This window comes from Neltuma alba, unplaced genomic scaffold (genome assembly GCF_004799145.2).
Source record: "Neltuma alba isolate B1F8T4 unplaced genomic scaffold, ASM479914v2 tig00011475_pilon, whole genome shotgun sequence".
In the NCBI taxonomy this organism is placed as follows: Eukaryota; Viridiplantae; Streptophyta; class Magnoliopsida; order Fabales; family Fabaceae; genus Neltuma; species Neltuma alba.
The window spans coordinates 3,012-28,858 of NW_021636144.1; the positions used below are offsets into that span (position 1 = coordinate 3,012).

The 25,847-nt window shown below is 37.7% G+C and overlaps 3 protein-coding genes and 1 pseudogene across 4 annotated transcripts; 1 reads left to right on the plus strand and 3 right to left on the minus strand.

Moving 5' to 3' along the window:
* Positions 1–9,988: 9,988 nt before the first annotated feature.
* LOC114713827 (LEAF RUST 10 DISEASE-RESISTANCE LOCUS RECEPTOR-LIKE PROTEIN KINASE-like 1.5) lies at positions 9,989–12,673 on the plus strand. Its single transcript, XM_028898499.1, has one exon. It carries the CDS (start codon positions 10,266–10,268, stop codon positions 12,225–12,227), a length of 1,962 nt encoding a protein of 653 aa, XP_028754332.1. The 5' UTR covers positions 9,989–10,265; the 3' UTR covers positions 12,228–12,673.
* Positions 12,674–12,986: 313 nt separating this feature from the next.
* LOC114713828 (tetratricopeptide repeat protein 38) lies at positions 12,987–19,421 on the minus strand. 2 transcript variants are annotated; one of them, XM_028898500.1, is made up of 14 exons: positions 19,201–19,416; positions 18,955–19,107; positions 18,769–18,867; positions 17,779–17,880; positions 17,017–17,160; positions 16,456–16,550; positions 16,244–16,370; positions 16,050–16,154; positions 14,630–14,736; positions 14,498–14,549; positions 13,771–13,860; positions 13,605–13,689; positions 13,463–13,527; positions 12,987–13,354 (listed from the first exon to the last, which is right to left on the minus strand). In XM_028898500.1, exons 1-14 carry the CDS (start codon positions 19,312–19,314, stop codon positions 13,271–13,273), a joined length of 1,422 nt encoding a protein of 473 aa, XP_028754333.1. In that variant the 5' UTR covers positions 19,315–19,416; the 3' UTR covers positions 12,987–13,270. The 2 variants fall into 2 exon arrangements, 1 of the variants encoding a protein (XP_028754333.1); XR_003737389.1 differs by lacking the exon at positions 12,987–13,354 and having other exon boundaries at positions 13,503–13,527; positions 13,771–13,865; positions 19,201–19,421.
* Positions 19,422–21,180: 1,759 nt separating this feature from the next.
* LOC114713824 (glutathione S-transferase U17-like) lies at positions 21,181–22,107 on the minus strand (annotated as a pseudogene).
* Positions 22,108–24,660: 2,553 nt separating this feature from the next.
* LOC114713825 (glutathione S-transferase U17) lies at positions 24,661–25,704 on the minus strand. The gene is made up of 2 exons (XM_028898497.1): positions 25,296–25,704; positions 24,661–25,206 (listed from the first exon to the last, which is right to left on the minus strand). The coding sequence occupies exons 1-2, from the start codon at positions 25,611–25,613 to the stop codon at positions 24,820–24,822; spliced, it is 705 nt and encodes a 234-aa protein (XP_028754330.1). The 5' UTR covers positions 25,614–25,704; the 3' UTR covers positions 24,661–24,819.
* Positions 25,705–25,847: the final 143 nt, after the last annotated feature.

A 25,847-nucleotide genomic window follows, 5' to 3' on the forward strand; every position in this document is an offset into this window, starting at 1 on the left:
AGCTTAAAATTTTAGACCTAAAAAACATTAGTTATATGAGATCTAAGACCAGCTCTATATAAAGAAATTGCTGCTTATATATAAGATCAGAGGGGATACATCTTTAGCTCTCTTGTTTCTGTGCTGTTCTTTCAAAGTTAAGTTGTTTTAATCTTCTTGTTGCCGGGTCTCTATTTCCCTGTTTGTAGTTTGTGAAGGGTTTGGTGTAACCCTACTTTCCATGCAATGAATATACATATATATAGCAGTATTTTAGTGATAGCTAATTATTATGCAATGTATACAATCCCAAAAATGAAAACCCCATTGCTTTATATGTCCATGTCTATCTATGTCAATGCGTCCCAAAGGGCAATAATGCTATTCTCAAATGTAATAATTAGGGACAAGCTGATCCCCAAAAAAATAAAGGGACGTGATTTTTTTTTTGGCAATCAATAATTCTAGAATGGTCATTTCCTTCCCTGAAATAACTTGAAATTTTAGGAACCATAGTCCATCCTAAAATTATATATATTAAATTAAATTTATTAAAAAATATAAATTTGAAAAGTGAATATCTTGCATTTAATATCAAAATAAAAATCCTACCAAGTAGCAACCCACAAATTTGATCAAAATATACCCCAGCAACGTGTTGCGTGTCTGAGACCTTGGAGCTATGTATGAGTGACATACTAGTAGCATGGCCTTGATCTTGACGTATTAATTAATACATGGAATAGAATATAAAATCCATTCTAGAAGTGAACTTTGAAACTAATATGAAAACGAACCCAAAAAAAAGAAAAAAGAAAAATAGAAGCGTGTAGATGGGACGAAAGGGAGCCTGGGGAAGCATCTTCCTTCTACTTGAATTCCCCTCCACGTTTCCTATTAATTAATAAATTATTGCCAAACAGAGGATTGGTGCTCTACATATGCATTCAGAAATTACATTATTTAACAATTCACAACTTCCTAAAAATATATACATAGATTTTTTCAATTGCCCGTATTAGAGTATTAGTCATCATAGGTCTGGGTTGTTAGCATTAGTTCAGTTAGTTCAGTAATATGGTCAAAAAGTCATACTCTAGTTGTATTGAGATGTCACACTACTCACCACTCATTTGTATATATCATACTGAACTTCCTCATATTCAATAAGATCCAGATCATTACATCTAAGTCTCTAGGATGGTATCAGAGCCAGACGGGACTGTCGGCTTTGATTACTATTCACCAGAAAATATTAATCGACATTGTAGTGAGATGATCTCCTCTGTGGATTGATTGATTCACGCAAGATGGCGACTCTGGCTGGATCGACTATAGAGAATTCCTTATTCTCTGCTCGTGGTTTTTCCAACAAGAAAATCACGATTAAACTCGATGATTCAAATTTCTTGATGTGAAAGCAATAGGTTTACTTTATGGCCAGCCACATCATCCACAGTGCTGATATTAATTTCGAAGGTCTGCTTTATCAAGAGTACTGTCCCAAAATGCCATGTACCAGTCTCCAAATGTCATGAAAATACAGCTTCTATTGAAGCATCACAAAGCCTCGCCGACCAAAGGTTCTATCCTCCTTCCCATCATCCATTCCATTCTGCATGGGTCCTACTCATACAAGCATCACTATAATAATGAACGGCCACATATAGTTTTGCAGTCCTACTCATAGATCTGAGTTTGTTGCCTTTTGACCCTTCTTAGGCACTTGTGGTATTGAACAAAGATTCTCCTGTCCTCATACATCTGAATAGAATGGACTTGTTGAGAGGTGCTATCAAATGATAGCTGAGACAGGACTTGCGTTATCAGCACAAGCATCTTTATCGATGTATTATTGGGACGATGCTTTTGCTACTAATGTTTTCTTACATAACAGGCAGCCCTCTAAGGTGATTAATAATCCTACTCTGTTTGAAAAGTTATATGGTATTAAGCCTGATTACTCTATTCTAAAAGTGTTTGGCTGTGAACGTTTTCCTCATATAATACCTTATAATACTCACAAGATAGAGTTTTGATCAGTATCTTGTGTTTTTCTGGGTTATAGTTCTCAACACAAAGACTACAAATATAAAGATTTAATCACTGGCAGGATCTATGTGTCCAGGCATGCGAGGTTTAATGAGACTGTGTTTCCAACAGGACAACCAAACAATGTTAAAGTTGTTGAAACAGATAGTTTTCACATTGTATGTTCAGCCTTCTTCCACCTTACCTAACCCAGTTCAGTTTGACCTATTTCCTCATGCCTATCACCCATTCCTAACTCACCAATCCCCTCTCTTTCCTCCCTACTAGCTCCTCTTTCTACCCCCTCAGTACCTTCTTCATCCTCTCATAACATTCACCCTATGGTAACTCGCATCAAAGCAGGTTTTTATAAACCAAAAATCTTTGTAGCACTACAACATCATGATCTACCTGCTAACATTGATGAAGCTCTAGTAGATCCTAATTGGAAACAGGCAATTTTGAACGAATATAATGCTCTCATTGAGTTTCGGATGTGGGATATAGTTCCCTTACGTTCTGATTGAAGGACCATTGGCTGTAAATGGTTATGGAAGGTCAAGACTCATGCTGATGGGTCTTTTGCAAAGAGAAAAGCAAGGCTTGTTGCCAAAGGTTATTCACAAGAAGTTGGTGTAGATTATAGTGACACATTTAGTTTGGTGGTTAAGGCAGTGACCATGCGCATATTACTGACTCTAGCTGTGACATTCAAATGGAAGTTACATTAGCTTGATTTTAACAGTGCCATTTTGAATGGTGACTTGACTGAAGAAGTCTACATGGATCCTTCACTTGGTTTCTCACATGGGACAAATGGTGTTGATGGTAGAACTTTGGTTTGTAAGTTTAAACGAGCTATCTATGGTCTTAAATAGGCTCCTCGTGCTTGGTATCAAAAGCTTACCTACTCCTTGTCCTTACAAGGTTTTGTTAGGGTTTGTGACTGACTCTTGCTTGTTTATTTGCAAAACTAAGAGCAATATTATGTCTCTATTACTGTATGTTGATGACATTATTTTGACAGGGTTAAATAAAATGGAGATAACACAAGTGGAAACGGCTATGAGACATGTGTTTTCTCTAAATGTGTTAGGTGATCTCTCTTACTTTCTGGGTATTGAGTTCTATCCAAATTCTCATAGATTATTTCTATCTTAGTGTAAGTACTTTTTTGAACTGCTACATGATGCAAAATTTTAATGCTTGTCACTATGAGACACCCATGGTGACAAACGCACAGCTAACTTCCTTCAATGGATCTCCATTCCTCAATCAAAAACTATATCCAAGTATCCTTGGTAAATTGCAATATCTATGTTTTACTCATCTTGAGATTATGTTTGCTGTGAATTTGTTGAGTCAATACCTTCAGGATCCTCGAGAGCCACATTGGATCTGTGTTAAGCATATTCTATGCTATTTGGTTAGCACATCAATCATGGCCTCCTCATCAAGCCCATGGATAGGTTATGTGTTCAAGCTTTTGCTGATGCTGACTGGGTTATTAACAGAGAAGATAGATGTTCTATCAACGGATATTGCACTTATTTGGGTCACAATCCTATCACTTGGGTCTCTAAGAGTCAACGAGTTGTCTCTCGCTCAACAACAGAGGCGAAATATCATAGTGCTGTTGATGCATCATCTGATGTCCTGTAGGTTATGTCCTTACTAAAGGAAATGCATGTGCCCATCACTAAGCCATCTACTGTTTGGTGTGACAACTCAAGTGTTGTTGCTATTGCTGCCAATCCAATTGTATACAGCAAAACCAAACATGTGGAAATTGATTTTCACTCCCTCCATAAGAAAGTTGTCGCGAGTCTCATTCGAATTAGCTATGTAACAATACATGAACAAGTTGCTGATTTGTTAACCAAGCCTTTAGGCAAAGCTATGTTTCTTTGATTTTTCTGATTGACTTGGAATTGTTAAGAAAGATGATTTTTTGAGTGTCCATGCTCAAGTTGAAACAACAAAGTAGTAAGAGGAATATTAGAGTATTAGTCATCATAGATGAAGGTTGTTAGCGTTAGTTTAGCAATGTGCTTAAAAGGTCATACTCCAGCTTTATTGACACGTTACACTACTCACTCACCACTCATCTCTATATATTGTACAGAACTTACTCATATTCAATCAGATCCAGATCATTACATCTAAGTCTCTGGTAGCCCAGAGTATCTTCTCACCCGAACGGTAAAAGACTAATCTCCTGAGATACTATCAGGTGCCGTAGCAAGGACTCCTCCCAATAATGTTTTTCCCCATACACACCGTCCAAAAAATTAAACTTGGAACATGATGTTTAAAGTGTCCAAGTCCTTTCTACTTGAACCAATACTTGTTGGTGTATATACATAGATTTGTTCACTCTTAAAATACAAACAAAAAAAATGTTTGATAACTCTCATTTTGAAGTCATGACCAAAAAGAGATGAACTTCTTTTAATTTTAGTAAAACAAGAATCATGCTTTTGCATATAGCTTTAAATAAGATTGATTCAAATCTTGATTTACTACATTTTAAAAGACTAACTCATTTCACATCCCCACTTCAATTTGGCGAGATTTTCTTCCTCTTCTTCTTCTTCTTCTTTTTTTTAAAACTAGGCACAAGTATCATTCATTGGAGACAATCATATTTGAGTCACTGTCAGGTATTAAATATGGGTATCTCTCCTAACACAAAATTGAACATCGGTTCACTATATTGTAAGGAACGAGTCTCTTCGCTAGACTCAACTCATTGGCAAATTTTCTTCCTTAGTTAGATTATTTTCTCCTTTTTTTTTCCTTAGGGAAAAGTATCTTATTCTTAAAGGCAATCCTGTTTTGAATGAAAATTTAAATATTAACTTGTCGCATTGGGAGAAACTAGTGTTTTCGGCTGGATACTTCCTTAGTTACATTATATCCTTCCGAAATACTTATTTGCAGCCCTGAAACGGGCCAGGCGAAATGAAGCCCATAAGCTAAAAACGTGCGATTGTAGGCGTAGGCCACTGAGAAAGCCCAAATCATAATGTTGCAGGAGAATATTTTATAGGGAAAATTACTGTAGAGTCCCACAGAAGAGAATTTACTACTGAAAGGTCTCATGAAATCATAAAATGTATATGAGGTCCCAAGAGACTTTATAGCAAAAAATTTCAAACGTGCAATTACTTTCTTGCCCTTCTGATTAAAGAAAGAAACTGAAGCACACGATTGAGAGAAAAACTCCTATCAGTTGTCATCTTCATGAAATCCGCCGCCGTCTCATTCGTGTCCATCCTTGTGTGCTCCGACAGCTTCAATCTCCGGTGAGGTCTGTCAGTGTCTGCTCAGTACATTGTCGCTCGCTGCTCCGCACTCCGTCAATCTCTGGTCCGCACTCAGTCGGTCTCTAGTTGGACGCCTCCAATCTCGTGCACGGTCCGTCGGTCGCTGGTTCGCACCCCACTACCAGTGAGCCTCGTGGGTTCCATCATCGATGACCTTCGCACCCCACCGCCGGCGAGCCTCTCTCTTGGTATATCATATTGATATTATCTATTACTGGTATATTTAGGTGAGGCGCTTCTCAGTTTCAGAGCAACAGTTGGTATTGTGTAAGTTGTATTATTTAAATTTCGAAGTAATGTTGGCTATTGTCAATTGTTGTGCATAAGTTGTTATTACAGTGATCGAAGGTTGTCATTAACGACCCCATGACCTGTCCTATTATGTAGGATGGAAGACTTGTGTAAGTTGTATTATTTAAATTTCGAAGTAATGTTGGCTATTGTCAATTGTTGTGCATAAGTTGTTATTAAGTGATCGAAGGTTGTCATTAACGACCCCATGACCTGTCCTGTTATGTAGGATGGAAGACTTGTTCGAAGGTTCAGATGCATTGTCCATGTCTCCACCCAATGTGTTTAGTGAAGACCCACTATCATTGTCATGTGGTTCAGAAGTGATGTCAACTCCAATTTCGGAAAGGAATTCAACAAAGTGAAAGGGTCTGGTTATTGGAGAAGGATAAATTTTTCCTAATGCAGTAGCCCTTAGACAAGCACTATATAGGTACAGCATTGCTGATAAGTTTTCATACAAATTTGTTTGGCCCATTGCGAAGGTTGTTAGCCACTTCTCTTCGGGTTGTCAACACCCACTGTTGAGGTTGTAAATGAATTGCTGTAGTAAAAATCTACTGTAATCCTATTGGGTTCAATTAAAGCTGTTAATAACTTTAAAATGCTCTTAATTTTTTTTTAAGGTCGTTATATATGCTGATAATACAATCTATTTAGAAGCTGTGGCATCCTACAGAGTGATTTGTCAGGGACACTGCCCAGGTTGTTAACCACTTGTCTTCGGGTTGTCAACAACCCCCGTTGAGGTTGTAAATGGATGTGGCAGAGATGATTGTGATATATGCCTATCATGTCATCATGGTTACCATTTGTTTATCCAGTTTTATTTAATCTGCATTTGTGGACATGATCCGTGTATGGAACGAAGAATTTCCTGTTTTGTCAAAACACATGAATGTCATTACAAAAACTTCATAATCAGTAAATGATGTCAATACACATTAACATATCTTAATATCTAGCTATCACTACATGGTCAAATAAAGAAACAAAATCTGAACTTTACATTCAACTGTCAAATAAAAAAAACTAAATACAATCTATGCTCATCGTTTATTTCTTCTTCTTGCTTTGGGAGTTTCCTCGTAGCAAAGACAGCACTTGATCACCATGCAGGTTGTTCTGATAAGTTACAAGCCACCACAAGCATCCAACCTTCAAGTAATGGATTTCTTGAGGGGATTACAAGCATCCAACATGCACAACATACAGTCACAACCTACACATCAGACAATCACAACCTACATTTGTGCCATTCACAACATACATAGCAGCCAATGACAATCCACGCTAAACCGAATGACAACAAGAACAGTAGGAAATTACAACCTATACATAAGCAAGCGACAAACTAACAGAGGCTAATGACAACCTACACACAAGACAATAACAACCTTCTCACCAACCAATCACAACATACAAATAAGCAGTTGACAGCGTACATACTAGTGAATGACAACATAGAGTAGTAAATGACAACATAAAGGATAGTAAATGACAACATACAGAGCAACCAATTACAACATATAAAGAATAGTATATTCCCACTGAGGGAGTTACTTGATATAACCCTAGAAAATACAGGAATATGATGAATGAATGAGATTTGTCCATCCTTATAACAACATAAATTGGATGAAATGAACCAGAAACTACATTAAAATACTGCACTCACGAACTTCTGAGCTGTGATAGGTTTCCTAGTTCATTTGGAATCGCTCCACTTAGGTAATTGCAACTTATGCACAACAATTGACAATAACTAACATTACTTCAAAATTTAAATAATACAACTTATAGAAATCTTCCATCCTACATAACAGGACAGGTCATGGGGTTGTTAATGACAACTTTCGATCACTGTAATAACAACTTATGCACAACAATTGACAATAGCCAACATTACTTCGAAATTTAAATAATACAACTTACACAAGTCTTCCATCCTACATAACAGGACAGGTCATGGGGTCGTTAATGACAACCTTCGATCACTGTAATAACAACTTATGCACAACAATTGACAATAGCCAACATTACTTCGAAATTTAAATAATACAACTTACACAATAGCCAACTGTTGCTCTGAAACTGAGAAGCGCCTCACCTAAATATACCAGTAATAGATAATATCAATATGATATACCAAGAGAGAGAGGCTCGCCGGCGGTGGGGTGCGAAGGTCATCGATGATGGAACCCACGAGGCTCACTGGTAGTGGGGTGCGAACCAGCGACCGACGGACCGTGCACGAGATTGGAGGCGTCCAACTAGAGACCGACTGAGTGCGGACCAGAGACCGACGGAGTGCAGAGCAGCGAGCGACAATGTACTGAGCAGACACTGACAGACCTCGCCGGAGATTGAAGCTGTCGGAGCACACAAGGATGGACACGAACGAGACGGCAGTGGATTTCATGAAGATGACAACCGATAGGAGTTTTTCTCTCAATCGTGTGCTTCAGTTTCTTTCTTTAATCAAAAGGGCAAGAAAGTAATTGCACGTTTGAAATTTTTTGCCATAAAGTCCCTTGGGACCTCATATACATTTTATGATTTCATGGGACCTTTCAGTAGTAAATTCTCTTCTGTGGGACTCTACAGTAATTTTCCCTATTTTATATCAATGAAATGGGACAATGTAATTGCCCATTGAAAGCGTGTAATGACTCGTTTGGTTTCTAGATCAGTGGTAATTGTCAGATTAAAAGAAATAATTAAAAGAGAGAGAGAGAAAATAAAATATAATTAAAATATGAAAGCTGTAATATTCCTCTAATGAGCCGACCATCGTTGAAGGGGAAGACGAGTCACAGGTCAGCTAACATATCCATACCATATCATTTCAGTCAATATTTTTACACAAACGTGTTTGGTAAAAGAAGTCGTTTATGACCATAAATAGCAAAATTACTTATTGTTAACCGACCAAAATTCGGAATTAAATGTAGAATCAGGAATGGCCTTTTCTGTTATTATATGTACTCCTCCGCTCCTTAATATAGAATCCAATTTTTAAGTTAGTTTTGGTCCTAAATATAAGATCCATTTCTCATATTTATCAATTTTTTCTAAATTACCCTTATGAATACTCCCCCAACCATAATTAAGTAGAAGAGAGAGATATGGTATTAAGAAATATTATTATGGTGTTTTAGGAAAAATGTGTCACTTTTCTTATAATTAATTAACTTACCTAACTTTCTTAATCTAATCAAATTAATTAAATAGGTCTTATATTAAAAACCGAAAGAATATATATATATATTTATATATATGCGCAAAGTCATTCCAGCTGATTTGAGTGCCAACCCAAGCCACCGGCTTCATTTTGATAATTTCATTTGATTAAACGATTTTTTATATACAAATGTGTGTATTTAAATTTGGGAGAATTACAATGAGATACTAAGAAAGAAATATAATTACTAAAAAGTCATGATAACAACTTATAAGGATAAGTTTCAGAATAGAAAAATAACAACTTTTAGAACTTATTTTGTAATTTGTAATTATTTTTCTTACTTAAAATCTTATTGTAATTCTCTTTTTTAAATTTTATGAATTTGAATGCTCTCCCTCTCTCTTCTTTTCCATTTTTATAGGCAAGAAAGTTGAAATAAGAAGCCCCCAGCAAGACGCATGTTCTTGCAATTGATATGCCTGCTAAGTGCTATCCGACTAATAGATCAACCTTATTTGGCTTCTTCTTTGTTTTTCTTCAAGGCTGATCGTGTTATTTCGTAAAATAATAAATCCAAATTGTGTAAAACCAAGTTAACCAACTCAAGCTGCTAAAAAATAATGCATTTCGCACACTGAAAGTTAAAAGCACGCGATTCACTTATAACTGTGGCCCCAAAAAAAAAAAAAAAACTCAACTGAAAAAATGATAAAGAGAAATTAGAACTTAGAAAATAAGGAAAATAATAATAATTTTGTATTAAAATATTTTTTAATTTCAAATAATTTGTATTTTGATGGAAGAAAAATACTTTGTAAGTTAAAATATACTTATATCGATAACTGAGAGATTTGTTAAATTTTTTTAAAAATAAATAATTTAGATATTTTAATTAGAGAATATTTTTATATGAAAAATATATAAGGAATAATTATAATGAGGTGCAAAAAAGTTATCAATAAGTCCCAAAAAGTTATTTTTTTACTCTGAAATTTATTATTACAAGTTGTTATTAAGACTTTATAATAATAATTTTTTTCTCCTCAGATCTCATTGTAACTCTCCAAATATATATAATCAATATAATTATTATAATGAAATTATTTATAGACTATTATTTAAACATTATTGTATGCCTGTACTATTTTTTTTTTCCAAAAATCATTGAGCAAAAGAAGGCATCACTCATTAGGCTGGCAGCCCCCCCGGGGTGATCCACTGACCCGGTCCCTCTTTCATTCCAAGTGGGCCCCTTTCGAGAGTTTTTTGTCTTCACTTCTCTGGTGCACGTGAGCCCCCCTTTTCCTCTCTCTCTCTCTCTGCGCTTTCAAACTCACCTTCCCCCTCCCACTTAACTCCACTCTCTATCACGATTCAGATCTCATTCTCATTTCCCTCATTTCACCGTTCATGATTCCTCCTTCCACTTACCTTCCTCTGTCTCCTCCATGTCTTCTCCTTCAACCTCTTCCTTTCCCATCTTCACTCTCTGCATCCTCCTCCTCAGCTTCCTATCGCAGCTTGCTTCTGCTCACACTTGTTCTTCACACCCACAAACGTCGTCTTCTTCTTATTCTCCTTGCCCACCTTTCACTTCGAATCCTCCTTTTCCATTCTCTTTCTCACCAGGCTGTGGCCACCCTTCCTTCCAAATTCAATGCTCTACTCCTCATTCTCTCATCTCCATTAACAACATAACTTTCTCTGTTCTTAGTTATAACCCCAATTCTTCTTCGCTTACCCTATTGCCTAATCTTGATGATGCATCAGAAGCAGCAAGTTCAGCCGCCCGCAGAAATTGCTCCACTCCTCGCTTACTTTCTATTCTCAATCGTTCTATTAATCTCTCTGGCTCTCCTTTCACAATCTCCGATGCTCTCTGTTCCCGACTCTCTGATATCCAACCTTGCTCGCCTCCCAGTCTGCCAAACTGCAGCCACTGTCCGTGGGAATGTAGCCTCATCAAGAACCCGGCTCACCTCCTCCGTGGCTGCGGATCTGCCCGTCGCTCCGTTTCAGACTCAGACGGTCGCTGCGAAAGTGATGTTTTGGGGTATCTCGACAACATACTTGCTCGAGGGATGGAAGTCGAGTGGAATGAAGCTCAAGATCCTTACTTTTCAAGCTGCAGAAACTGCAGCGCCAACAAGGGAGTTTGTGGATTCAATTCATCGGACCCACACAACCAATTTATGTGCCTTCTCTCCAAATCTGAATCTGGTTTTTCGCCTGGTTGGATTCGAAGGGTGAATCCCAAGCGTAACACAGTTTTGTCCCTTGTCATCCCTTTAATGTTGCTGCTGCTTTTTGTTTCTGTCGCTGCTGCAATTTTCCGCTCGAGGAGATTCAAGTCATCGAAGACAGAGGAGGACCCAACAATCCTTTTTCTTCACAACCAGCGCTCGGCTAGTCTTCTTCCTCCCGTCTTCACCTACGAGGAACTGGAGGCTGCCACTAATCGGTTCGACTCGAAACGCAAAATTGGCGATGGCGGGTTCGGGTCGGTGTACCTGGGGCAGCTCCACGATAGCAGAATCGTCGCCGTGAAGTACCTCCATAAGCACCACGCGGAGGTCGCCGCGGGACGAGCTTTTTCCACCAAGTCTTTTTGCAACGAAATTTTGATTCTATCTTCCATCGACCACCCGAATCTAGTCAAGCTTCACGGGTATTGCAGCGACCCGAGAGGATTGCTTCTAGTCTACGACTATGTCCCCAACGGAACCCTCGCAGATCATCTTCATGGCCCCAAGAGTTCATTCCAAAAAGGGTCTCTCACGTGGCAAGTGAGGCTCGATATTGCTCTACAAACAGCATTAGCCATGGAGTACCTTCACTGCTCAGTTGTGCCCCCGATAGTTCACAGAGACATCACTTCGTCCAACATCTTCGTGGAGAGGGACATGAGGATTAAAGTTGGAGACTTTGGGCTGTCTCGGCTATTGGTTTTGCAGGATTCATCGTCGTCTTCAACTGGGTATGTCTGCACCGGCCCCCAAGGTACACCCGGATACTTGGATCCGGATTACCACCGGTCGTTCCGATTAACGGAGAAGAGTGACGTGTACAGCTTTGGGGTGGTGTTGCTGGAGCTGATTTCCGGGTTGAAGGCGGTGGATCAGAGCCGTGACAAGCGGGAAGTCGCGTTGGCCGATCTGGTGGTCTCCAGAATCCACATGGGTCAGCTGAATCAGGTAGTGGACCCTGTTTTGGCGAAGGAAGAAGTGATGGACGCCGTCGCCGCGGTGGCGGAGCTGGCGTTCCGTTGCGTGGCGGCGGACAAGGACGACCGCCCGGACTCAAAAGAAGTGGTGGAGGAGCTGAAGCGGGTACGGATCCAGACCCAGGCGGGGCTTCGATCGGCGTCGAATTCCCACGCAGGTGCTGAAGTGAGGGATTGTGGATTGTGAGATTGGATGGGCCCAAAATGCCCTGTGGTGTTTGACTATCTCAGTTCACTTTTGTCGACTAGTCAAACGGACCCCACGAGAACGATAATTCCACGTTGGACTTACTCGCACGAGGGATTTGTTTGGTTGGATGAAAGCGTCAGCGGCCCCTCCGTACGGGATTTGAGAGGTTTTAAATTTACACCAGAGCCTTCTCCAACTCCTACCTCATGTCACCTCAGAATATTTTGTGAGTAAATATCTTGTATTTCCACTCTCTGTGCTTTGGAGATCAAGCACATTTCGTCTTTGTAATATATGCCATGCTACTCTTCAAGCCCTTTTAATTTGCAAATTGTAAATTGATGGGCGAGTTTAAACCATTTTGGGAGGAGCATACAGAATGAGAGCCAGAGCAGCGGGTGACTAAGAATAAATGAAATATAATAATGAATAAACTTTGAAAATACGAACGTGAAACTCTCACCCACCATTTAGTTTCTTGCGCAAATGTTAATAAAACTCGTACAGAAGTCAGAACCTCTCACATGTTTACGTAACTCGGCCGATGCTCTTTGCCCCCAAAAAAAAACCAAAAAAACTCGGCTCATGCTCATTAAAGCCCTTTGGTGTCTTGCGAGAGATATTATTATTATATTATGACACCATTACGCTGTAAAGAGAATGAGGCTGCGAAAAGTGAAGTATTGGAGTTGGTGACTGGTCAGCATTTCGTGCAGCCCCGGGCAATGCAAATTCATGGCGTGTCAACAACGCAAATAAGATATCTATCTCCATGACCTTCCCGTGATTTGCGCTAAGAAAATGACCCGACAGGGCTACCATGTGTCAAAGTCAATAAGAAACACGGCACTGCACATGCCACAAGGTTTCACAGCCTCCAAGGATGCAAAAGCTACAACTTTTTCATTCTTTTTTATAAGTTCTATGTTTGCATTACACAATAACACTCTTTTTTGCATCGACCATTGCAGTGCACTCTAGGATACCTCAGTATTCATTCAACAAGCATAGTTCATGTAAAGGAGGCGATTATTCCTTCGTTAGAAGTATGCACTCTCCAACGCCCTGGCCTTTTCGTTTGCTTTGCCGGCTTCTGGCCTGTTCGCTAGTCTGTATGCTTTCTCCTGATACAAAATTTGAAGTAACAGTAATGATTATAAGAATAATCATGGTTTTGAACAGTCATTAGCTTTTGGCTCTCTACTATAGGCAAGGCAATTGGCAAACTGTACCAGTAGGCGCCACATGAATGGAACACCTTCCCTTTTCTTGATTTGCTTCTCGATCACCTCGATTGCTGCATGTTAGTTACCATTTGTTAAGCATAACTGAAAGGTTTGAACTTTTAACTTGCAGTGGAGTTCGAGACTATACCCTTCATTGTTTCTCCAGCGTTCAGTAACATCGTGTACCAAACTTGATTGAACACTTCAAGTTGTTCATCTGACGCTCCGATTATCTTTACATGACAAAGGAATTGGAATCGTCAGATGGAAAACAAAGCTAAAAAGAAGCATCAGTAAAGTCTAATCATTACAACCTTGTAATTACAGGCATCAAAATCAGAATCCAGTAACTCCAGTCCTTGCCTGTCGTTCCCTCTCCCATATGCATAAAGAGCTTCTGCGAGCTGATCTAGAAAGTATCAATAGAAGGGAGTTTCAACTGTAAAAGAATGATAAGAGTTCACTCGCATAGTCGCATGAGCAAAGGATCCCATGTTTGTAATAATTTCTACTGACGTTAATCATGAAAGTTTGGGAAGGGTTGTCATAAGCAACAATATGGACAAATTATGCGCTTCACCATATACTTGAATGATTCTAAGAAACGGATACCAGGCCAGTAAGAATTAAGTAGGATTTATGCTAAAGAGGCGAGAGATGGCGATCCAAGGTAATCCATATGAATTGTAGTCCTATTTGTCACATATTCAGCCAGCACCACATGATGACTGTTGCTTCAAGCACCTAACTGATTGTTCTGAGTAAAATATCCAAAAGTGAAGGATGACTACAATTTACGGCGATCTGGCCCACATTTAATGGCTGCGTTGCCCAGGGGAAGAGCCTCAAACTTTTCCTTGATACATATTCTGTAACACTACTGGTTATTGTAATGAAAAGCCTAATTCACCAAATCAAAATTGAGTGCAACAAAATCGGATTGTCAAACATCAGAAGAGATTCACAACAAGCAATTAAGGATCATGAATACAAGAAGGCAACATTTTCACGTGGTCGTGGAAACAGCAGCCTAGGGCATACCTGCATTCCCTTCTGCATTGATTGTTGCTTCTTTGTGCCCATTCTAGAAATCCTACAGTAAGAAAACTTGATAAAATAATGCATAACATATCTCTACAAAAGTTTCTCTAGAAGATAAGATGATGCTTCTACCTGTATTTTAACTCATTTAGAAGATCCTCAGCTTTAGAGAATTTTCCAGTCTTTGCTAAAGCCCAGACGGTCATTACATCAAGGTGCCACTCTATATTCCAATTTGCCTAAACAAGTCGTGCGTACATTCATAAATTGCAGAATTGAAGTTATTTCAACATTGTACTTTTTTCTTTTTTTTTGGCCAAATTTCAACAATGGACTTGAAGCACTATATAAAAGCCATATGAAAAGCATCATTAATGGACATGGAAAAGATACGTCTCAGAAAAGTAGTAACTTGTAAGAGAAAAATACATTTTCACCAGCGATTCATAAAATTCCTAAATAACTTAAAATATCCTGACAGAGCTGTATCTTTTAATCATAATTTTTGGCATCTGGTATTTGCACCCCCCATTACAAAATCTTGATTTACTGTAGAGACATAAAATTCCATGTTTCATACCACATTGTGGAAATATCATTAATGATAAAAACAACGATTTCATTTTAAAGAAGTTCCAGTCTGAGATAGAATCCTAACAAAAATCAAGGTTCTCCTGATAGAAAAAGTTACAAAATAAAGTTACTTCATTACTAAACTTGTGTCAAGTCTACCTTCTCATGGGACAAAACACCCTAACACCTGTATATCACCCAGGACCATAGTAGCTGTTCCATCACCAAAGCAATGGTTTCTACGGTTCACTGGTTGTGCTTAACATGTTTCTGTGATCATCTATTGAATAAGTGCAAACAATTAGTGAGTTAGACCTAAATCTAGCCAGGGACTTAAAAATTGGTTTAGAAACCTGAAACTTTTAACAAGCTTATTTCAAATTATTTCTTACGCTTCAGACACTTAAGCTTCTATACATAACACATTTGGTCCATGTTAGCAAAAAGTTTTATGCTTTAAAGCGTCATCAGTCCTAGACTACATGAAGGCACACACGATAATAGCATCAAAGATACGCAGGCAATAGTATTGGTCCTTCGGTATCTGCTTTGTTAACCACTTTGACACTAAAAGATACTATGGACACAAAAGTGTTTAGTAGACCTTAGAACTTCTGATGTAAAAACTTTAAATAGGATTACCACCTTTGTTTTCATATTGGAATTGTAAAAATTTTAGTAAAATTATTTTTGAGATCATTACAGTATTCCAAATTTTACAAGAACCCTTCTAATTTTCAATACCAACACAAATTTCCCCAGCACGAATCCCCAAAGAAACTGCCATGGATTTTCTTGAGTGTTCACACTTTCTCTGTTCAATGGAGGTTTATGTAGAATAAGGCAATGAACTAGAGGTTGATGTAAAGATCCAGTTCAAGGTTGCAAAAGGAGGTCTACATAAATTCAAAAAAAGTCCGTGACAAAATCAAGTATTGCATTTTGAAAATTATAAATGTAGAATTTTTTGGGAACTCACTTGGTCACTTAGGCATCCTGCTAGTATCTCGAGACGATCCCCAAGGACATCAAGCTCACCATGAACATGCAATCGCAAAAGAAGACCCACAGCATTTAAGTAAACCTATGCGCAGATTAAGTTAGAATTGACAATAAAAGGAATGAAGAAAATTTAAAGCTATTGATTGCAGTAAAGTCGGCCAAATAATATACCTCTCCGGCAGCATCAGCTCTTTCTAACTCTTTCCATATATGATGGTCATATAACTCAAGGACTCTTTGTGTTGGGGCATTACCTTCTAAATAACAAAGTGCTACATGCCACCAATTGTGGGTCAGCCTGGAAAGGAAAAAAAAAGAAAGAAAGTTCTAGCTCACTATGACAAAGTGGGATGAAGCTTTGTAATAATGAAAAATATGCTTACATAAATGACAAACAAGAATTCCATGAAGACGCACATCCTTCCATGAACTGAACTGCTTCTTTAAATTTACATTCATACTGAAAAACATGGCATAACTGCAGAACAAAATTTGATGGTTTCAATAGTCATGTAGGTTATAACTAATTAGAGGTTCTTGAAGCAAATACACTTGACAGTAACTTGTGTTTATATATGTTACTCATTATAAATAAATTATATCGGAAACAAAAACATGAAATGATTGCTCAATCAATGACTGAATTGCCGGTGATAATTGAAGCCTAGGTGCCTAGCAAGCAGGAAATTTAATTTCCAGGGCACTGGGGAACCTATTTATAACGTTTGGATATGACAAATATGAACATTTTAGAATTGTTAAGTGCTGTACAGGATGTGTGTTAGTATTTTGTATAAATAGTTTCCTACGGTCTTGACAAATTCGATTTCCACAAGCAAAATGCCGCCTCATTGTCAATTGAGTAGCATGGGAAAAGGAAGCATGTCCTGTATAATAATGACACGGTAAAATATTTCTAATGTTTAACAAATACATCAACCTACAGCATGCTGCGCCCAGACGTCTTCCTTATTGATTTCAAGTCCCCTTTTGGCAGCTTTCTCAGCATCTCTCATTTGTCCAACCTCTAATAAAGCAAAAGAAAGCATGCCGTATACGTAATTATCTCCTTCATTTTCAGGAAGAACCTGCACAACTTAGAAGCATAAGGAATTGAAATGCCCTTGAATAGATAAATGATGTACTCCTCCAGTCCTAAATATAAGACCCACTTTAATTGAAAATCATCTAAGGATTAAAGAATTAAATATCTGGATTAAAGAAGAGTGTGATTTCCAGTGAGCGCTAGGCATCAAGCACAATGGTGTTTGGTACGGTAACTTAGAATGGTGAAAAGAAAGTGTTTGAAATAGCTAGGGGGAATATGAATTTATCCACCAGGCACGAGATTCATAGCCAATTTCAATTACTTGATGCAAATGAAACAGAACAAACAAAAAACCAACAGAATACATTCTGGTTTGGTGATTCATACTCGACCTTTGTGCACTTCAATTTGGTACGAGTCATAAAATTCAGTTCTGTACTATATGTCAAATGTTAATAAAAAAGCTATTATATATCTATATTGGCAATTTTTCCATTTCTTTAAACATGATGAAAGATTGCTGCTAATAAACCCAAGGTTTTCATATTCCACCTAAAAAGGTGCAAGAAAGTTTTTCATGACCACTGAAAAAAAAAATTGCTGTTTACATGAAAATTGTTGCAGAAAGAAGCAAAACAGTTTCAGATAAGAAAATAACCTGGCGAATAAGAGACAGAAAAAGATCAGGTTGACCCATGTAGAAGCACAGAACTTGAGCTCTCTTCAGGGATGCCAGATCTCTTGGGAACTCTTTCAGAACCTGCAAAGCAAACGGAAGTTGTATAAATCAAAAAGGCATGAGAAAGCATTATAAATTAATTTCAAAAGTAGTACAGGCACTAGAACTGGGGAAGTATCTGCAGCATCCAATTACTTTTCTCCAACTTTAACAAGAGATTGTCAATGTAACAATATACCATACAGCATGAAGATTCTTAGTTCACTGTTTTCATTATATGAACGATACCTAGACTTCAAATTATCAAAGTACTCTGTTTAAACTTCAACTTCGTACAAGCCAGCATTAAATTATTTGACTACATCCTTAACGCCTTCTAAGTTTACTGGTTTGGTTCACATTGTGTTCTCTAGTATTTAGGTCTTCCAGTTAATGCCAAAGTAACCAGCAATTATCACCTCAAGACTCGTAAGAAAAATGAGAACTTTTACAAAGAACTTTAACGGTGCTTTTATATTTTGAATCAATCATGTCTTACAAAATATACCTATAACTTCTTTAGATATACTGATTATTACATTGATATGCAAGAAGGAACTAAGATAGTATATACAGATTGGTTTTTAATAGATTCTGTGTTAAATGCAAAGGTTTTGGGCCCATCTGAAGCTCCGATAAAAAAATTTAGGCATTTATGCAAAGGAAGTGAGGAACTGCCAGCAAATTCTACAGGATGGGAATGTGTGTCAAGGTGATATTCCATACAAAACTATTTGTTAGCAATTCACGTAGTACTGAAGTGCTGAGATATTTATAAGAGAAGAACTTGAATTTAAAAGCCAGGGGATAATTCAGTATCTATTGTTGTCACCAAACTCACCACAGACCGTAATGATAGATTGAAAAGCAGAAGTTTTGGGCAAAAAAGGAAAGAAAAAAAAATAGCATCCATTAACGAGGGCCAATCACCTTAAGATGTAACTCAACAGCGACATCATCATCTCTGTCTTTAGAACCCAAATAACTGACGGCATCGAAAACTAGTTTCTCATACCGAGTAGCTTGTTCCTGTCACAACTGAGCTCCAATTATGCACAAGAAAGACAAATTGAGGCAAAATCATTTTCAACGGTAGCCAAGTTAATGAAAGATTACAAGGTTGGCCTTAGCAGCTTCAAGAAAAGAAGGAGCTCGTGAAGGATCAGAGAAGTTAAGGAGATGGGCTGCCAAGATGTTGGCCAAAACGCAGTCTTTATCATGAGCTGCGGCTTCCAGAATCACACACCGATCTCTGCCATACCCTAGAAACTTCGCAGTCCCAAAGATACCAATTTCAGATAATCGAAGTTCCGAGCACAGAGTAGAAGAAAACAGCGAACAAGAGAGGAGTTAGAAGCAGACCTGATCGTAGAAGGCGTTGATAGATGAAATGCAGGCCTCCGAAGAAGTTCTCACTTCGTATCCCCATTTGTCCAGTTTGACACCTCCTTCCATCTTTCCCCTTTCCTCTTTCATTCTATAATCTGCTCTCTCTGTGGACTGTGAAAATCTAAAAGAGCGAGAGTAGAATAAATGGTCTCAATCTTGTCCGAGGCTCGAACCTCCTATACGAGAATATCAATCATTAATCAATATTATCAATGTGTACTTATCATAAAGATCCTCGTCAGCATAACCGCAAGAAAATGTTGATGTCAATCATTGTCGTCATCTACTTGTTGATTTGTGGGCTTGCCGCCGAGAGTTGAATTTTCATTTTGGCACTGTTTGGTAAGTGGTTTCTAGATATTTTACGGACAATCAATGCTTGCCAAATTCATCCTTCATCAATTTATCACGCCCCGGCATCCCAAAGCTTCATGGTTTCAATTTTCATAAAATAAGAATAAATTGATTATCATACCTTTTTAAAGATATAGCTTCTTTTCTTTTCCGCAAAAAAGGTCAATGGGGTTACAACTCATAATTCACCTGTCGTGCCCCCGGAATCGGCGTAACTTATTGATGCGAAATTGGTCAATTTTTTTTGCTCCTAAAAAAGGAGGCTTAGGAAGCAGGCTTACTGATAAAATAAACTAAGCTTTACCGGTTTAACAAATTTAGAGAATTATGACCGCCGAGCTTGATTCTCTTCTCGGCAAATATTGATGCATCTCTAGGTTGCAAACTGAAAAGGCCTTATATATGCCTATATGGTTTTAAAGCATCGCGCTGAAAGTTTGAACATTAATAAGGTTTCGGATCTTATGTTACATAGCCCTACTTGTTGGGAGGCAACATGTTGAAATATACCTTTGGTTCCAAGTCTGTATGATTTTGCTACAACTAATGAAAATTTTTGAAGATTCCTTTGTCTTTCTGCCAATCACCAGACAGACTGATTTGAAATCAAAGTGCTAGCGGTGTGCTCTGTTAAGAAAGGATTTGAACTCTGCATTAAAACAAATGACCCTTCATTGAATGCTGATACCGAACTTTGTGATCTGCTATGAGAGTTACAGCTGCCTTTCAAGCAATTGTTAATCATCTAAAGGTTCATTCTTATTATTGTGTCCTTGGATGTCAAGTTCAAGAATCATAGGAACATATTTTCTGCATTTGCTCTGATGTAAAATCCATTTTGTTTGGAGCCCATTCCGTGTCATCTACACAGATAGGAGAGGAAGGGTTGATTCATCGGATCCTATCTAAATTTTCTTTATCATATAAAAGAAATCAGATTCACGTTTTAAAAGGCGACATCATTCTCCCACATCCATTTGGAGAAAAAGGAATATTGCCTTTCATCAAGAATTCAAAGGAAGCGAAAACTATCTTAATGATGTCTGTTCATGGTCTCATTTCCTGGAAAACCAATACAGCAGAACAATTCTTTTGTCCAAGAAATTTGCAGTAACTTTGGATTGTGAAGAATTTCTTGAATCAGTGTAATGTCAAGAATCATCGTGGGATCATTTGCTACCAGAAGAAACATATTCATTGACTTTTCGAGCTGGACATTACTATCCAACGTGCGCTTCGTCTCTCCAAGAATTTTGATTCATACTAGCTCCGGTCCTACTTATAAGAGCCAGTTGACTAATTTGAAGAGATTAAAAAAGTAAATTGAGTTAGTTATTTGTCCTAAATAAGTGTTGTTTTTTTCTAAAATATCTTTACTAATCAAGTGTATTAACTAAAACTATCATTGCTAGAAGGGCTATTTTGAAGAAAAAAATATAAATATGAGAGACAAAGTGGATTGGGATTTTATACTCAAGATCAAAATAAAAGTCAAACAAGATCTTATATTAAGAACCGGACGAAGTATTACTTAAAAAGTCAACGGTAAACTCAGATTGGGCCAGAAAAGAAACTGCTTATTATTACGCTCCCAAAAGCTCATCAAAAGAAAATTATTTTAAAGACCAAATGCAGTTCGTCATCTCGTTACAGAATTGTAAACGAGTTCGATTACTTCGCAGAAGCCGCGGCAGCTTTCCATCTCATATGAAGAGCCTCCACATATTCAATGAGTTTCTCAGTCTCAGGTATCAAACCCTTCACGTTAGGATCAGACCCGAATCTCTCTGCCCATTTCACCAAACCAGGATGTTTGGCTTCAATCATCAACTTTCTTCCATTCATAGTCTCTATCACACTCAACCAACGCAGCAAGCTTCCAAAAGTAATATCAACCAACCCAATTTCCTCTCCTCCAAAAAATCCCTTTCCTTCTTCTCTGCAACATTTCTGTAACTCACCTTCCATTGTCACAAGTGCATCTTCTACTTCCTCCAGGTATGACTTCCTTGCTTCTTCGTCTTCTTCACGAACAACATTTCTCATCGCCACAGTACACTATTCCCAGTGAAACTCATTAGCAGTAACCAGAAGGGATCGGAATAAGAGTAAAGATAAAGTATGAAGAGAAATTAAACGTTTGATACCTTGTCATCGATGTAGGCAGCCCAGAAACGAGCCATGGCTCGATCGTAAGCATCTGCAGGTAAGATGGAGGGACCGGAGTTCCAAACCTCGTCTATGTATTCGACGATGACTCTGGATTCACAGATGGGTTTGTCCGTGAAGTAGGACTGGGATTTTGGTGAACAGGATTTGACTGGAGAAGAAGCTGGCTTTTTGGGTTCAAGGTGTCCTCAATGTTCTCATATTCCATAGATTTGATGTTGAGGGCAATCTTAACCCCAAACGAATGGACTGAACCATGCACCCAGAAGCTTGAGGCTAGTGTTTGCCATGAGTAACTAGCATAAGCTATAAACTGTGAAGGAGAAAAACACAGGATATGAGAAATAATTGTGAAGGCAACACGGGTACAAGCAAGTATGAGGTGTTTATGTAGGAAAACTGGTAAAGTGGGAATCACCAAATTCAACAGAGGACACCTACCGTATATTATATTAATGGGTTAAGGTGCAAACCAGCACCCCCATGTACGGTGTACCCAGTGGCCTGAAATAATTTGTGGTGCAAATTTGCCCTCAAAGTAATTAAATTGGTGCACTGGTATCCCATGCTAACAGATCTGTTAGTTTGACCGTTAAATTGATGAGTCAGCACAAGTTTGACCAGAAAATCTGACGTGACATGTCTAATAAGCAGGTGATGTGGAATTTTTTTTGGGGTTAAGGTGCATCCAGCACCCCAAGTATTTTTCCAGGTGCACCCAGTGGCCTAAAGTAATTTATGGTCCAATTTTACCCTCAAAGTAATTAAAATGGTGCACCGGTATCCTATGCTAACAGATCTCTTACTTTGACTGTGAAATTGATGAGTCAGCACAAGTTTGACCAAAATAATTTGACTTGGCATGTCTAATAAGCAGGTGATGTGGAATTTTTTTCGTCTGCCACTGCTTTGTTTTCTATGTTCAGTAAATGCTCTCTTCGGCTCTTGGAATTTTTTTCAGAGTAAGAAATTTTTTTAGAGATACTCCTCTAGTCCTATTTATAGGGTAGAGAGAAAACATATTTTTTGATCCTATTTATAAGGCACTGAGAGAAATTTTTTGTATGGATATACAAATTTAACCCTCATTTATTATTGTATTGACTTTGTTTATATGAGGTATAATGTATATTAAATAGGGATAAAGTTGGAAAGTTATTAAAATTTAAATGAGAGTTAATGAAATTTAGGGTTTTCCTTGGTCTGTGTGAAACATGCTAGAAATACCTTATAAATAAGACCAGAGGAGTAATATTCAGACAAAACAATGGAATTAACAAGAAAAGCCATGTCACCTGCTTATTAGACATGTGAGGTCAGATTATTTTAGTCAAACTTGTGCTGACTTATCAATTTCACAGTCAAAGTAACAGATCTGTTAGCATGGGATATCGGTGTACCATTTTAATTACTTTGAGGGCAAAATTGCACCATAAATTACTTTAGGTCACTGGGTGCACCTGGAAAAATACTTGGAGGTGCTGGATGCACCTTAACCCCGAAAAAATTCCACATCACCTGCTTATTAGACATGCCACGTCAGATTTTCTGGTCAAATTTGTGCTGACTCATCAATTTAACGATCAAATTAACAGATCTGTTAGCATGGGATACCGGTGCACCAATTTAATTACTTTGAGAGCAAATTTACACCACAAATTACTTTAGACCACTGGGTACACCTGACTAAATATATAGGGGTGCTGGGTGCACCTTAACCCTATATTAATTCACTGAGCAGCCTTGGCCCTGATGGCGGAAAACAGTGGGCAAAATGGAATTGACAATTGACTCGGTTACACCGACGAATAGCCTGCGCCTTGTAATTAAATTTTAATATTAATTATTCAGATCTTAAATGGAGTACAGGATAAAAGATTATCATTTTTTTTATTTTTTTAACTTCAAGAATTAAAAATAGAAATATAATAAATTGTAATTTTTTTAAATTAAATTTAAATATTTTAAATAAGATTAGAAAATAGAATTTACGGTCAAAATTTTTTTTTGCAGCATATAAAATAAATACATAAAAAGAGTTTTATTTTGTCTTATGTAAAAGTGCTTACCAAAAACTCTCTGTCTCACTTTTAAGGGGTTTGGATAGAAATTAAAATCATAATTTGAGAGTTTCACTGGAAAAAAAATCATAATTTGGGAGTAAAAACCAGGATTTTGGAAAAAGTAGCTAAACTGCTGATTTTTTCTCAAAATTAATTGAAAAACTATGGTTTGGATATGGAAAATTATGGTTTTCCAAATCGTTTTTTTTTTTTTTTGGCTTTCAAGGGTAGAAAATCATGGTTTGGTGTGTAATAATTTAAATATGAAACAGTAATTCTCATAATAATCATAAACATTTTCAATTTATTAGAATTACTTTTTTTCACATAATTTATTTTTATAAAATTTATTCTCAAAATAATTTTTTTATTATTTTTAGAAACTATTCTCTAAAAACTAATCCACACATTAAACACAATGTTGTTTGCTGCTACAAATGACAGTACAGCCCAAAAGAGAAGAGAATTCAAGCAAGCTTGCAAGAAACACTCAGACTCAGGATAGTGACGCTCAGGACAGTCGGTCATCATTTTATTTATTAGCCATACAACACCGTAATAATCAATCAACATCAAAATAAAATATATTGATATTTTTTATATATCTGAAAAAGTGAAAATGTCTGGTTTGAGCCCAAACTATGTAACTGAGAGTGTCCGTTTCACATCATGACACTGACAAAAAACCAAAACTGCTTTCGTCAGTATTTATTTTAAAAATACAATAGGTTTGAATAGTAATCAAACTATAATTTTAAAAATAATTTTATAATATATAAAAAATATTTATTTTAATTTATAAAAATATTTTTAAAAAGTATTTTTAAACGTTACCAAACACCCTCCCTAAATAAAAGAAGTTTATTCCGATCGCAGAAAAGTAAAACGTACTTCTTACGCTACCTAAACAACCCTGTCATTACATCCCAAAAGCTTGGAAGAAAATTAATGTAAAGACCAAATGCAGTTCATGTTCATCATCTCACTTACAGAAATCTTGTTCATTTCACTCTGCAGAAGGCGCAGCAGCTTTGAATTTCATCTGAAGAGCCTTTGCATATTCAACGAGTTTCTCAGTTTCAGGTATCAACCCCTTCACGTTAGGATGAGACCCGAATCTCTCTGCCCATTTCACCAAACCAGGATGCTTCGCTTCAACCATCAACTTTCTTCCATTCATAGTCTCTATCATACTGAAGCAACGCAGCAAGCTTCCAAGAGTAATATCAACCAACCCAATTTCTTCTCCTCCAAAAAAACCCTTTCCTTCTTCTCTGCAACATTTCTGCAACTCACCTTCCATTGTCACAAGCACATCTTCTACTTCCTCCAAGTATGACTTCCTTGCTTCTTCGTCTTCTTCACGAACAACATTTCTCACGGCCACAGTACACTATCCGCAGTGAAGCTCATTAGCATTAACCAAAAAGGATGGGAATAAGTGAAAAGATAAAGTATGAAGAGAAATTAATCGTTTGATACCTTGTCATCGACGTAGGCAGCCCAGAAACGAGCCATGGCTCGATCGTAAGCATCTGCAGGTAGGATGGAGGGACCGGAGTTCCAAACCTCGTCTATGTATTCGACGATGACTCTGGATTCACAGATGGGTTTGTCCCCGTGAAGGAGGACTGGGATTTGCTGGTGAACAGGATTTAGCTGGAGAAGAAGCTGGCTTTTTGGGTTCAAGGTCTCTTCAATGTTTTCATATTCCAGAGATTTGATGTTGAGGGCAATCTTAACCCTCCAAACGATTGGACTGAACCATGCACCCAGAAGCTTGAGGCTAGTGTTTGCCATGAGTAACTAGTATAAACTATAAACTGTGAAGGAGAAAAACACAGGATAAGAAATAATTGTGAGGCCAATAGAAGCAAGAGGCGTTTATGCCGGAAAACTGGTAAAGTGGGAATCACCAAATTCGGACACCTAGCCTATGTTATATGAATTCACTGAGAAGCCTTGGCCCTAAGGGCGGAAAACAGTGGAGAAAATGGAATTGACAATTGACTCTGTGACACCAACGAATAGTCT

Coding starts and splice junctions, on each gene's coding strand:
- LOC114713828 (XM_028898500.1), bottom strand. CDS start 19,314: ATGAAAGAGGAAAGGGGAAAGATGGAAGGAGGTGTCAAACTGGACAAA. Junction 19,108..19,200: donor TCAACGCCTTCTACGATCAG/GTCTGCTTCTAA, acceptor GGGACTGCGAAG/TTTCTAGGGTATGGCAGAGA. Junction 18,868..18,954: donor AAGCTGCTAAGGCCAACCTT/GTAATCTTTCAT, acceptor CAGTTGTGACAG/GAACAAGCTACTCGGTATGA.
- LOC114713827 (XM_028898499.1), top strand. CDS start 10,266: ATGTCTTCTCCTTCAACCTCTTCCTTTCCCATCTTCACTCTCTGCATC.
- LOC114713825 (XM_028898497.1), bottom strand. CDS start 25,613: ATGGCAAACACTAGCCTCAAGCTTCTGGGTGCATGGTTCAGTCCAATC. Junction 25,207..25,295: donor CTGCCTACGTCGATGACAAG/GTATCAAACGAT, acceptor CACTGCGGATAG/TGTACTGTGGCCGTGAGAAA.